Raw genomic sequence first — 14893 nt, forward strand, 5'->3', positions numbered from 1 at the left:
TTTGCAGTTAAAACATTTCTTAGCAGGCCTGTAAAAGTAACAGAATACCTTCTGATTTAGTGTACCAGAAGATATGGCTTCAGCAAGGGTGCAGCGCTGGGCATGAACTCTCAACTTGTATTTACAACATAGAGTACAGAGCAGGCTGTAAAAATGCAAATGTTGATGTTTTCAGCTGACTCCACCTAGCTGACACATTATGTAACCCATATCTGCCACCAGGAATTACCCACAAATAAATGCCTTTTATTGAATGATTTATGAAATAATATTAAAAAGACATATTTGACATTAGGCTATCATAACTGTGAACATTTAATACAAAAAAGTTCCTTCAAAGTAAAAAAAAAAAAAAAAATCTAAACAACAAATCTAATCTTTGAAGAACACACCCACTGCAATGACGGCTACAGGTATGTGTTATTGTTTTAGGTGTTGACATTTTAGAGACCAAATATTTCCTGGCTGTAAATCTGCTCACAAGTATGAGAGGACAGGATTGAACTGCTCTGAAACAGAAGAAAAAAATCCTTCAACGTTCATTCATCCCCCCCAGCTGATTTACCAAAATGTTCCCAACTTAAGAGCTTAAAGAGAAAACTAAAATAAAACATTGTATGCAATAAACACAATCAATCATTTTTATAAAAGTCTGGACAAAATTTTCCACTAGTTTTAACCGGAAAGTGTGTCCAAACTCTTGACTGGTATCGTACATTATTCCCCCTTAAAGAAAATTCCATGAAGAGACCAAACCAGGGCAAATAACAACAAAAGAACGCTTGTATAGGTGAAGCTGTGGGCCATATTAAGACGGGGAAGCTAGTCACACTGCTTTGTTCACCACTGACTGAACAATGAGTGTGTTCAAGGGTTCAAGGGTTTAAAACATGCAATTAGGATAGTCTCATAAAAATCTAAATATAGTGAGATCCTGACAGGTTAAAGTGTGAATCTGTGCTTAGAGTTCAGTTATTGAATTCTTGAGAGAATTTCTGATCTGATTGGCAAAAGGAGGAAGGTCTAATGGCGAATGGAAGAAATGGAAAGCGAAGTCCCTCCACAGCATCTGCACAGCTTTCAGTTCCCTGAGTATACTGCCATTTGGCTCTTGTGTTCAGATATGACAGGGTTGGATCAACTTCATCTGATTTAATACCTGAAAAAGTTCTTTAACAAGTTCATTTATTTTCCTGAGTAACCAGTAACCATATCGTCACCCATGTCTATTGTTGTGAATTGTCTAGATTCATAAGGTGATACAGACTCTTCATCCTCATCTTCATCTGTGAAAACACACTCTGCAGATGACTCAGTAAAGACAAAGCTGCCTTTTAGGCCATCTGTCTCAGAGGTGGAGTCCAGAGTTTCCGGCTGCTGGTCATCACTTATCAAAGTAGGTTGGGCTGGAGGGTTTAAATCAGGATCCGGTTTGCTCGTCATGGCTGTAAGGCTCTGGTAAGCATCGGAGACGGGATCCTTGTTATCCTGTTCCCAGTGGCGTGGATCCTGTGAAAGGTTTGTAACCAGAGTACAGTAAACAACAAACGTCACAAAATTTAATGATTTAATGAATTAAAACTCCATAAATATTATGTTACCAGAATATTCGGCAGAACAGGTGTACGCATGGTCCAGGCCTTCACCTCAAAGATGACAATTACTGCTGCAATGACTAGGAGGGCAAAGGCACCCAACAGTATGACAGCCAACAAAAACGTATTTTTTTCTAGAAAAAAACAAACAAAAAAAAAAAACAGTTAACCAAAAATGTTGAAGGAGTTTTAGTAGAGGAATGCTCCACTAATTCTTTTCTGATGCAGGATTATAATGTTTTTGGGTGGAACTGGGGTTGTTGGAAATACAGATTTTTCTCTTCAAAATTTGCTTGTTGTTGTTCTCTCTGGTTCAGAGTTTCTTGGTGAATTGAATGAACTGTCCCAGCAGGCGATGGATATCTAAGCTCCCTGAAAACGGACCAAATACGTGTGTAACCGATGCAGAAGACAGACAAAACTGCCCGTCTGTCTGCATAGAGCATAAATGGGCCTTTACAAAGATTGTGCTTAAAATGTTTTTACTTGAAATTACTGTAAAAAAATCATGCACATAGAGCCATAAGAAATAAATGCAACAGATTTTATTTTCTCTTTGCTTTTCAATTTATTTAATGATTAATGTTTGATAGGCATTAACTATAGGCTCTATTAGTTCCAGGTTCAATATGTGCAATAAGGCCATTTTAATAAGTTTTTAATAAACACTGAACCAGTCCAGCCCTTAACTTCAGGTTTTTTTAATTTGGTCCACTGTGTATTCTAATTTTACACCCCTGGTTTTGTAGACAACCCCGTGATCAGACTTACCAGAAGATTCGTGGGAACAGATTTGGTCAGTCTCTCTGAACTGTACTTGTTTTACACCCTTCCCTACAAACAGCACTCCTTTCAGTTTGACACACTTCTCCACACCTTCAGGGAAAGCTTCAATGTCAAGTTTGCAGATGGTTTGCTTCACTGTGCAAAATGCATCAAACTGTACCTGAAAGTCACAATGGAATAAACACAGTATTTAACCGTCACTTTAATGTAATAGTAGTAGTAGACTACTAAAAAGTCCATCAGACAACTGCAGTTAGTCCAGAATGCTGCTGCTAGATTCCTCATTAAACCAGGACAGTAGATCCTAGAACTCCAGTCCTCAGATCTTTACACTGGCTTCCTGTCTGTCAACGGACTGACTTCAAAATCCTGCTGTTAGTTTACAAAGACCGAATGGTTTAGGACCAGAATCCATTCAGGATCTTCTGGTTGGTTATGAAGCAACCAGATCCCTTTAGGTCAGGGCTACTCTATTTGGTCCTACGAGGGCCGCAATCCAGCAGGTTTTCCATGTATTCCTGTACCAACACACCTGAGTCAAATTAATGAGTTATTGTGTAGAACCTGATTGGCTGTTAGAGCCACCTAATTTGACTTAGGTGTGTTGGTGCAGGGATACATGGAAAACCTGCTGGATTGCAGCCCTCGTAGGACCGAATTGAGTAGCCCTGCTTTAGGTCATCAGGGTCAGGTCTACTTTCTGTTCCCAGAGTCCGAGCTAAACGTGGAGAGGAAGCATTCAGCTTCTGGATCAAATCCCCAGAAACCTGCTGCTTAATATTAGTGTTAAAATTCATTTATTATTTGCTGCCCTTCATTGAAATATTTTATCTTTTCGGTCTTTCATTAGTTTCTTTCTATTTGTTTTGAAAATTTGTCTTTAATATACTTTTTAATGCTTCTTCTGCACCCTGGTGTAATACTTTTAATATTTTATGTAAAGCACTTTTAATTTTCTTGTACATGAAATATGATCTACAAATAAACCTGCCTTGCCTGGCCTTCAACAAGCCACAAAGCTAGAAGTGATTGAACGTTGACTGGCTGATAGTTAACTCAAGCAAAGACGACCCAAATTCAGTCTAAAGTTTGGACACTTCTTCATTTTCAGTCAGTAGATGTGTTCAAACTACTTACTAGTACTGTACATATATTTACTGAAGAAATGTAATTAAAAACATCCACACAAAGAAGCAGCAGCTACAAATACTTACATCTCTAAATGAAATGACAGTGAATCGGAGTTGAAGGACATCATCTTGTATGTTTATGTGCTCCAGTTCTTTGTAAAAGTAGAATGGATTCTGGAACTTTACCAAAGCCCTTTTCTCATCCACATTGACAGCCACAGTCACAGGAGGGAACTCTAACTCACCTGGAAAAATAAATTATATAAATCTCTTAAATGTTTTCTGTCTAACTCAAATATCACACACACTGATGTAACTATCATCACACTCTTCCATTACTTACATGTTGTATCCACCATCTTTAAATAGTTGAAGGAAAAGGAGTTGGACCGTACTGCTTCTGACCTGTTCTCTCCTTGTATGGCCGTTACAGTGACATAAAGGTAGTCCATGTAGCATTCCTTAAGAAAAGGGCCGAGATCATACAGATGATCTGTGGTTTCATCCATGAAATCCCTTAAAACAACAAAATAAGTATTAGTAATAAGCAATGACACACATTATATACAGTACCCATTTACTCATTCCTGTGTTTAAACTGCTGACTGGTAATGTATATATACCTGATCTCTTTCTATCTCTCTGTTTTCAAACAGGAAGAAACTAAAAGGTTGTGGACCTGGAGTTGCCTCAACAAGTTCACAGAGGATGTTACAACCACTAGAACCATTACCATCCACACCGACCAGAAACCCTGGTTGAATGTAAAAGTTCACTCCCAACTCATTGTAAGGGACTGTCGTAGAATATTTCAACAGGAAAATATCTTTTTCTTAAAGAGATTTTTTTTGGCTCTAGAATCTATTATGACACAGGTTACAAGTAGCTTGTAAAATATGAATAAAAATATTAAAATAATTAAAACTTTGTTTTATAAATACTTTTATTTATTTATTTTTACTAATGATATCCAGAAAGATCAGGCTGTCTCCCCATCAATGCTGCTGTTTATAATCAATTGTCTCTTAAAGGATGTATAACTCCAACTAAATTAACCATAGAAGGAAAGCTAAATATCGTTGCTGTTGGGCAAAAACCTGTCCAAAATTCAGGATTTTTGTTTTCCTTCATAAATCAGTACTATTGGTCACCCTTTATGTCTGTCTGTTGTTTTACAAATATTTAACCAAAGATATATGATGTAAAACACAATACCAAGTTCTCCTCCTTGAGCCACCACCTTATCGTGGTGGAGGAGTTTGTGCGTCCTGACGATCCTAGCGGCTATGTTGTCGGGGGCTCATGCCCCTGGTAGGGTCACCCATGGCAAACAGGTGTCTAGGGGAGGGACCAGACGAAGTGGGCTCAAATCACCCCTATGATGATGACAAAGCAAGGACCAGGGTTTCCCTTGCCCGGACGTGGGTCACCGGGGCCCCCCTCTGGAGCCAGGCCTGGAGGTGGGGCACGGAGGCGAGCGCTTGGTGGTTGGGCCTTTGCCCATGGGGCCCAGTTGGACTCAGCCCGAAAGGGTGACATGGGCCTCCCCTCCCGTTGGCTCACCACCTGCAGGAGGGGCCATAGGGGTCGGGTGCAGTGTGAGCTGGGCAGCTGCCAGAGGCAGGGACCCTGGCGGTCTGATCCTTGGCTGCAAAAGCTAGCTCTAGGGACGTGGAATGTCACCTCTCTGGCAGGGAAGGAGCCTGAGCTGGTGAGCGAGGTTGAGCGGTTCCGGCTAGATATAATTGGACTCACCTTGAAGAATGGCTTGGGCTCTTGAACCACTGTCCTTGAGAGGGGCTGGACCCTCTTCCATTCTGGAGTTGCTCCCGGTCAGAGGCGCTGAGCAGGTGTGTGGGCATGCTCATTGCCCCCCGACTTGGCACCTGTACGTTGGGGTTTACCCCGGTGGACGAAAGGGTAGCCTCAGGGACTTGGAGAAGGCATTCGACCATGTCCCCCGGGGACTCCTGTGGGGGTACTCTGGGAGTATGGAGTGCCGGACTCGCTTGTAAGAGCTGTCCGGTCCCTGTACGACCGGTGTCAGAGCTTGGTCCGCATTGCCGGCAGTAAGTCAGAAATATTTCCAGCGCCTCCGCCAAGGCTGCCCTTTGTCACCGATTCTGTTCATAACTTTTATGGACAGAATTTCTAGGTGCAGCCGAGGTGTTGAGGGGATCCGGTTCGGAGGCCTCAGGATTGGGTCTCTGCTCTTCGTGGATGATGTGGTTCTGTTGGCTTCATCGGGCCGTGATCTTCAGCTCTCACTGGAGCGATTCGCAGCTGAGTGTGGAGCGGCTAAGATGAGAATCAGCACCTCCAAGTCCGAGACCACGGTCCTCAGCCGGAAAAGGGTGGAGTGCTCTCTCCGGGTCTGCAATAGGGTCCTGCTCCAAGTGGAGGAGTTCATGTATCATTTTTTGAAAAATGACAGTTTTGGAGATAGGAGGTTTGTGCCCGACAGCAGCGATATGTAGTTAATATTATCATTTATATACCTTACTAACAGGAAATAAAATCAGGCGTATACAGGCACCACCAAAGATCAATTCTAATATTCAACAAAAATTTTCATATTGAAAAAAAAATTGCTAATAAATATGTGAAAAAACTACAGGATTACTGCCAGCATCTACAGAAACTTTAGCTAACCGCAGTTAAACTACCATTAACATGATAATTAACTAAAACTATTCAAATAAAATAACACAGTTGGCTTAATTCGTTACAGTATATTTAGCTAGTGCTTCACAATGCCAAAAAAAAAAAAACCTTCAGAAACACTGAGTCATGTTTTGAACTATTAGTCTCTCCATGAACTACGTGACTTTGTCATTCCTTTCTTTCTACAGAAGTGTATGGAGCTCATTGGAGCACTTTGGTTGTAACGCTTCACCAGAAACGGAGGCAGCTTTTTAAAGTTTTTTAGAGAGACTTGGGGCAGCATTTCTCCACATCTTGGACAATTTTGGTGTTTCTTTTGGTCTCTTAAGGCCCATTTATGCTCCTTTTACGTACGTAAATGGCCACATACGTTTCAAACGTTCATACGTCACCATCTTCATACTTCCGTGCGTTTTTTGCGTTGCCATGGTTGTTAAGTCAATTCCTCCACCAGTGGCCAGTGCTAAGTTCAGAGTTCACTCCTGTGAGCCGACATCATGTTCAGACACCATTTGGCAGCGGTTATGCGTCGCTATAAAGTTGTTTCCAACAACCCGACACACCTTAAATACTAGCATATAGTCTTTCTTCAAAAGCTTTCATAATGTTGTTGTACTCGTCTTCATTCTTCGTCTGCTTTTTTGTTCCCTTACTGATCCTCCTTTTCTTCTCTGGTTTGTTGCATGTCAGCTATTATGGTCAGCACTGCCCCGCAATTTTCCATTAAATTGCTCCGTTTTCTGCATCAAGCAACTGATAGCTAAGGTGCGTGAAAAAGGACCAGATTATGCACGTTACCAACACAGAAGACATCCACCTGCATATCCGTCTTCTGCATCCAGCATAAATGGGTCTTTACTTGTTGCTGGCCTCCTGCTATTTTAGGTAACGTCACACAGACAGGAAGCTGCTTGCAGTCATAGACATATGTAGACCATTCTCAGCTTTCTTCACTGATCACGTGACTTGCAAAAACATTAATAAAGCAGGCGTACTGCTACCAGCTTGGCTGATAAAGCTAGTGCTTCGTGTTGGAAAAAAAAAATGGTACATTCGTGCTGCACCTTTGGATAGCCCAATAAACATCTCAAGGATGGGATTTCATTTTACAGACTGCCTGCTGACCCTGGATGACAGGCTAAATGGGTTACTGCCATCTAGAGAGATGACTGGAAGCCATCAGAGAGCTCTCGTCCGTGTAGTGAGCACTTTGTTGGTGGTAAGTACAACTCTCTTCTCAGCTGCTGGTGAACTTCTACAGAGCCACCATGGAGAGCATCCTGTGTCTTAGTGTGACGGCGTGGTATGGCAGCTGCACAGCACAAAAGAAGCACAGAACACTTAGCCCGGGTGGTGAGGACAGCTCAGGGGATTGTGGGCCAACATCTACCAGATCTGGACTCCATCTACACCACCCGAGTCCAGAAGAGGGTCAGACACATTGCATCCGACCGCACCCACCCGGGCAATGCCTTGTGTGCCGCTTCCATCAGGAAAGTTGAACAGGAACATTAAAACCACCACAGAAAGACTCCTCCTCCCTCTCCTTGATTGTCTCAATGTCATCAGAGGATGGTTGGTTCTGAATTGCCTCAATTTTGATGAAAAAAGACAGAGGTCATGCTGTTTAAATCCAGTGGCTCCAGTTGTACCCCTTCTTTTGACTTTCCCCCTCTGGCACCACATGAAAAATCCAGCATCACAAATTTAGATGTAAAAATGCCCAGCCTAAAACTCGACCCACAAGTCAGCGCTGTGTTATAGTCCTGCTTCTTTCAGTTAAGGCAGCTGTCAAAAATCGGCCCCTCCTGTCAAGACATCATCCATGCTTTTATTACCTCACGCCTGGATTGTTGTAACTCTGTTTTTATTGGAATTAGCCAGACTTCCATCTCACACCTGCAGCTGGTAAAAAACACTGCTGCACGATTTTTAAACATTTTGTACATACAAACGAGAGCACACAACTTCATCAGCTTCCCATTCACCTACGAATCCATTAAAAGTTTCTTTTATTCATTTCTAAGTCTCTTAATGGTCTTGCCCCTTTTTATCTGTCTGAGCTGCTTCACCCATATATGCCATCAGGTACTCTTAGATCAGCTGATCAGATGCTTTTAACTGGCCTGAAAACATTTAATAAATCCATGGGAGACAGAGCCTTTTCAGTTTTAGTTCCTTAATATGGACTGAGCTTAGACAAGCTCCTTCTCTTCTTGTTTTTAAGTCTTGTTTAAAAGCACACTTTTACTCTTTGGCTTTCAAGCAAGTGAGTATTTTAACCTTGTTCTTTGTTTGTGTTTTTTTATGCTTTTTATCTCTTTTTAATTAATTGTACAGCACTTTATCAGCTGGTATGTTTTAAAAGTGCTTTAGAAATAAAATGCCATGGTATGGTACTTTGTTTGGGGCAGTTTCCACAGCTGAAAGTCTGACACCCATCCTGCCACAAAATATATATATATATATAAGCCTCCAAAGACTTTACGCTTTTAATTCTGCTCCTGTGAAGTGTGACTGTAGATAGCAGGGCTGAGTATCGTCACTAATTTCCTCAGTCGATTCAATCTGATTCACAACAGCCTATTTTGATATGAATTTGATTAAATCTGATTTGATATCAATCCTGAATGGATTCTGGTGTTAATCAATAGATTGTTTCAGTGGGATTAAAGTAAATTAAACACATAATGGGTGGGGAAATTATTGTTAAAGGGAAAGGTAAAACTAGTTGTTTCTCAAGATTAGTCCTGGATACACAAGTAATACACAATAGATAAATTATATCTATATACAACATATGTCTCATCTCTGGTTTAAAGGCATCTCTACATAAAGTAGTAAAGCCTAATTTGTTGTACATTAGATCTATTTTATCATTATATAAATAGTTAAATGGCACAGAATGTAGATTTCACACATTACAGTAGCAAATGTTGTTTTAGGAAACCGTGTAGTACTTAAAAGGTATCATTCAGATGCTGTCAGATTATGTCTGAAGTGGGACTAAACGCTTTCGCAACAACTGCCATTAAAAATAGAGGCTGGAAAACATAACATACATAACAAGTGCCCCCAAAAAATTGTTGTTCATTTTTATTAAAAACAATTCCTAGTGATTATGTTAAAACATTTTTACGGTTTGTTCATTTTCAACCTGCAGAAGATCCAGGCGTCTTTCCTCATATCTTATTGAATAGATGGCGAAAAAATAAAAAAGTAAGGAGTCGCGTGTTAAATGGAACGAAGTCATAGACCAAGGACTTTTTTCTTGCTCTAAAGGCCACGAGAACAAAACAACGCAATTTTGGACAGGAATGGGGACATCTTGCGGCTTGTTCTTGACGCATCCTGATGCATCTTGTGGGGCTCTGAGAAGTATTGTGTGACTGGCTGGACATTTGACGTGGTTAACGCGGAAAAGGTTGAAGTGGAAAGGTGTTTCACATCTGCTATATAAAGACACGGACACACGCTGCGTGCAGAATCCTGCCCTGCAACGGACCAAGTTTCTAGTTAAGTATGAAATCACCGGGACAGTTATTCATTGCACATGAAAACACAGTTATCCTCCCACAGTAATACCCGCCCCGTCATAGACGAAGCTTCTTGTTGAATATGAATCGACTGGATCGAAACAAAACTTTTTTCTTGTTGTTGCGACCTCTACGAGGATTGTGTAACAAGCTTAAGAGCAGCATTTCTTCTTTACATGCCTCTAGTAAATGCAAAATGTTGGTGTATTAAAACTATTCATACTTTTTTTGTTCAAAAAGTTACTCATGTAACTGCAGTGGAGTAAACATAACTCTAAATTACCCACCTCTTACATCCCTTGATGTTTACTGTGAAACTGGTTTCCAGTTGCTGCTTGTTGTAATTCCAGCTGGCTATGGTTTTCAGATTTTGACAAATCACGGTTACGTTTGTTGGAGGTGGAACTGCAAACAAGAAAAAGAAACCTTAAATCAAAAACTCTTGAAAGTATTTATTCCTTTGTTAATGTCTTTGTTGTATGATTTACGTTTTATATTATTCCAATTAGGTTCATACTGGCTTTTTGATTATAAATTCTCTATTTTCTGTTTTGGCAGACAGATGAGAAAAAAGTTTTTTTTTTTTTTTTGTTTTGTTGCCTTGAAATGTTTCGACTACATCTCTAGTCTTTTTTATCTCATATTTTATTATGTTAAATTTGATTTTTCATTTATTTTTATTAAAGCAATCTCCCTTTCTCTTACTGTATGTTGCTCTGGGATTAATAATGGCAAGGCAAGTTTGTTTGTATAGCAAATTTTATATAAAAGACAAAGTGCTTTACATAAAACATTATGGGGGGGGGGGGGGGGTGCAGGAAGCAATAACAGTGAATTGAAAACAAACTTTAAAAGAAATTAAATGAAACAAAGAAAAAAATAGATAAAATGCCAGAAATAAAGTTAACAGTTGTTTTGATAAAAGGCAGCAAGTAGAAAAGTTTTTAACCCTGATGTAAAACTGCTGAGTCAGCAGATTTACTTTCCTGGTCCTAGTGAGGACTGGAGTTCTAGGATCTACTTTCCTGGTCTTAGTGAGAACTGGAGTTCTAAAATCTACTTTCCTGGTCTTAGTGAGAACTGGAGTTCTAGGATCTACTTTCCTGGTCTTAGTGAGGACTGGAGTTCTAGGATCTACTTTCCTTGTCCTAGTGAGGACTGGAGTTCTAAAATCTACTTTCCTGGTCTTAGTGAGGACTGGAGTTCTAGGATCTACTTTCCTGGTCTTAGTGAGGACTGGAGTTCTAGGATCTACTTTCCTGGTCTTAGTGAGGACTGGAGTTCTAGGATCTACTTTCATGGTTTTAGTGAGGACTGGAGCAGCAGTGTTCTGGACTAACTGCAGCTGTCTGATGGACTTTTTAGGGAGATTACAGTAGTCCAGTCTATTAAAGATATTAAACAGTTTTTCTAAATCCTGCTGAGTCATCAGTTCTTTAATCCTCCATATGTTCTTTAAGTGACAACAGGCCAACTTCACAACTGTCTTAATATAACTGCTAAAATCCAGGTGTGAATCCAGCAGTACTACAAGATTTCTGGCTTGGTTGTTAGTTTTGAAGTTATAAGCCGAGAACTGACTTTTAATCTTTCTTCCTTTGGCTCCAAAAAACAATATTTTAGTTTTGTCCTAATTTAAGTGAAGGAAGTTCTGGCACATCCAATCTTTAATTTGATTGATGCAGTTGACAAAAAAATTAATGCATAAAAAATTAGCACATTTAATCGCAGATTGCATTCAACAATGCGGAAGGTTTGTCAGGGCACAAGCTTGGGCGCTGTGTTTAGCGATTCTGTTTTTTAAATAAAAGACTAGCGACAAATCTAGAGATTTTTTCTGGTTATTTTTAGAGACTGGCGTAAAAGCATGCAACGTTTGCTCTTCTCGGTGAGCAGCGGTTTGGCCGATGGACCCTCCCCGACCAAAAGTCTCACAGCATCAGTCCAGCTTCCAGCTGCACCTCTGCTCCAGACTGGAAGCTGCTGCTGGCTGATCCCGTCCTGGCTTACTGTCACATATTAATGCCTATTATTGAGTGTGGAGGAAAACATTTAGAAAGTTAAAGTTCTGTAACATGTTGTAGACTCTTAATCACAGAACAGCTGCAGCTGCTACTTAAAATGACACTTTACCTTTAGGGTAATGCTCATTTTTGGCCAGGAATATTTCTTATTTCTTTTTCTACTGCTTTGAAATTAAATGCAATTAAATGCATTTTTTCAGACATTACTAGAGCTTGAGTTTACAATATTAATGTCTGTGTCTATTATTTGATTCAGTCATCAACTAAATTACTTTTAAATTAAATAATGTTGCTTCTTGAGGCGGCATTTAACTAATTTTTTCCAGTAGGTTCTTAGCAACTTCTAACCTAAGAAAGTAGCAGTACTATGCACACATTTTGAGACTTCAACAAATAGCACTACAACTGGCTCTGCTGTTTTAGTGTTTGGCCAGATTAGCAGTTGTGGGTTGTGTTCTTTAGGTCTACGTCTACTTCACTTTACATACATTTTACATGGTAAATCATTATAAATGGCACTTAATGTATCTCATTTGGAAATTTTCCCCATCTGTAGTTTCAGTAGGAGCAGTGGGCTGCCATGTTTTGGTGCTTGGGAGCAGTTTAGGACCAAACTCAGGGGCCCACATTGTTTCACCTCGGTTTTCAGTCTAGGCTTGAACCTGGATCCCCCCCAAGTCCACCTCTCTAACCACTAGGCCACCGCTCCCCCGTCTATAAAACATGCATCTGTATAAACAAAATTTTAATTAAAATGACAAACTGTGTAGTATAGTAAAAGCTTTTTGTAATTAATCAAACTGAGGTTGATTACAACACACTGAAATAAAGACGTCATCCTTTACAGCAATTAAAAATATATTTATGGTTCAACCTTTGCTTCATAATGTGAGAGGTTTACAATTTTTCAGTTGCTCAGGTGCAGGTTAAACTCCAAAGTTTGAAATGACTAGTGAAACATTGTGTGGTAAAGCAGAACGTCAATCCACCAAGGAAGACCAGTTTTTCCTGCTCCCAAAGTAAAATAACAAAATATTCAACAAGGAAATGAGACCAGTGTCTGGAACTGTGACCATGTAGGCGTTGGCATATGCTAGCATATTCCAAAAGTGCTAACTCAGTCCATAAGTAGATTTATAACAAAATAAAAACACTTGTACATGTATGACCCAAATAATTCTTATGAATAAAAGTGTTAGTCTGGATGAACTGCTGGTTCAACTTGCAATTCCCTTAAAAACAGCTATTTATTATACAGTATTTCAGCACACTCACATTTTACGTTTTTAACTCAGATTATGACTATGATTACTTGATTATGAGCAACAAATGCTTTCAATAAACCTATAAATCTCTTCACAACATTAAAAACAGGATACTTTTTCAGGAGGGGATACTGGAGTCTATCACATCTGCTACCAGGTAAGAGGCAGGGTATACCCTTGACAGGACGCTAGGCTATGAATTATTAACCCTTTCTATACGCTTATTGAGGAAACATCTAGCTCAGATTTGTTTTTTGTTTTTCAATTTATAAGAAAGCAGGTTCACTTCTTACAGAATACACACTAGCAACTTCTACTGGACATCTGACCTAACAAAGACGCGTGGTGCATTTCCAAAGGGAGACATGTTAACTAACTTTCTGGGGTTTAAGTGTAGGTTTACACTTAAACCCCAGAAAGTCAATCACTGGCAGGGAATGTTCTGATTTCAGCTATTAGATTAATTTGGAGAGTAATGGAGCAAAACACATTAGAGGAAAGTTTTTTCACTGAGGATGAACACCTTTTTGAAGACATGTAAGATAAATGGTTTATGTACTAATGGACTGGGGCTTAAGTGTAGACAGATGTAACTCTGCAAATGCAGTTTTGACTCATTGTTTCCGATTACCACTGGTGATAAAAATGATAAGTATTTCCATTTTTAAAAACTGCTGTCATTCAAGGCTTTTTAAATAACATAGTAGCCTGAATTTAATACAATAATCATAAAATGTTCATCATATGAACAACAGGATTGAGATAAATTGAAGTTTTTTTTCGCAGAGGAAACATCTGTGCATTTTTGTTGATTAAAAAACTGGAAATTCTAGTTTTATTTGTGGTGCTGTTTAAATAAATCATCTTAATCCCCTGACAAAGTACAAAATATTTGCTTATCCTATTTCTGTTGGATTTTTATTAGACTTGAACAGTATACAAATTTTTTTAACTGTATTGGTAACTTTATTTTTAATTTTCTTACATTTTCAAAGGTGTATTTGATTTAAGCTCATAAGGTCGGCCAGGTTAGCAGCATTTTCATCATTACATTATATACGTTTAAAATTATAGTCCATCACACAATGTTGGTCGTTGTCTTGAATATTGAACATTTTAAACCGTAGTTTGATTTGTGTTTTAATCATGTTGATGTTGAACTGTTTCGATGAGTACATGAAACCACAGCGAGAACCAGAGCAGACATTAAAGCAGAGCACGAAGTCTTCTTACCGACGATGACAGCGGAAACAACGCTGACCAGAGCTACAGCAATGAGCGCGCGGGCCAGCAGCATGATTCCTCCTGACGGAACTTCCAGCTTCCTCCTCGACAACCGGGACCTAAAAGTAAATCAGTGATTCAAACCCCACCTGCCTTCATTCAGAAATCCGACCTGTTCAAACATGTGAAGTTTTCCATTGTTTACCTTCACATGATAGTCTAACGTTTCTTCAGAAATGTCACATCAGGACGGTTTGATTCACTGCTGATACTGAAACGCACGGAGACACAAACACACCCGCATATGGAAGACGTCACCACCAAGAACACCTGGATACGTCACACGTGTGGACTAATCAGAGCCAGTGTTCTTGCAACATGCGGACTATGCAAATCTATAGGTCCACACGAGCTGCTAAGGAGCATCAAAACATGATGTTAAGCCACATCTGAGGAGAGGCGTCTGCAGACCAGGAGACCCGCAGATTCAGACCCGCAGTTCTGGACCCTTTGTCTTTTGACAGCGCCTTCTATGTTTTTACAGACCAGTATGGATGAGGATTGGTTGAATTATAAACTTGAATCTCAAACTTCAGTGTCATTGAACTATTTTGTCTACTTGAAATTGACAAAGGCGTGAAGGTTGAACTTTGATAGGTTTAAAATGAT

The 14893-nt window shown here is 39.7% G+C and overlaps 1 protein-coding gene across 2 annotated transcripts; it reads right to left on the reverse strand.

Annotated features, from left to right (window-relative positions):
• Positions 1-97: 97 nt before the first annotated feature.
• On the reverse strand, positions 98-14554 carry LOC121638448 (interferon gamma receptor 1-like). 2 transcript variants are annotated; one of them, XM_041983256.1, is made up of 9 exons: positions 14430-14554; positions 14234-14343; positions 9999-10116; positions 3855-4027; positions 3596-3756; positions 2367-2541; positions 1602-1729; positions 1346-1509; positions 98-1315 (listed from the first exon to the last, which is right to left on the reverse strand). In XM_041983256.1, exons 2-9 carry the CDS (start codon positions 14295-14297, stop codon positions 1186-1188), a joined length of 1113 nt encoding a protein of 370 aa, XP_041839190.1. In that variant the 5' UTR covers positions 14298-14343; positions 14430-14554; the 3' UTR covers positions 98-1185. The 2 variants fall into 2 exon arrangements, with proteins under 2 accessions (XP_041839190.1, XP_041839189.1); XM_041983255.1 differs by having other exon boundaries at positions 98-1509.
• Between the last annotated feature and the right edge of the window lie 339 nt (positions 14555-14893).

This window comes from Melanotaenia boesemani, chromosome 4 (genome assembly GCF_017639745.1).
Source record: "Melanotaenia boesemani isolate fMelBoe1 chromosome 4, fMelBoe1.pri, whole genome shotgun sequence".
Taxonomy (NCBI): domain Eukaryota; kingdom Metazoa; phylum Chordata; class Actinopteri; order Atheriniformes; family Melanotaeniidae; genus Melanotaenia; species Melanotaenia boesemani.

Excerpts from the sequence above, each read along its gene's own strand:
- LOC121638448 (XM_041983255.1), bottom strand. The coding sequence starts at position 14,297 with ATGCTGCTGGCCCGCGCGCTCATTGCTGTAGCTCTGGTCAGCGTTGTT. Across the intron at positions 10,117-14,233 it reads TGTTTCCGCTGTCATCGTCG|TTCCACCTCCAACAAACGTA; the intron begins GTAAGAAGACTT and ends TCTTGTTTGCAG. Across the intron at positions 1,730-2,366 it reads CTGTTCCCACGAATCTTCTG|AAAAAAATACGTTTTTGTTG; the intron begins GTAAGTCTGATC and ends GTTTTTTTCTAG.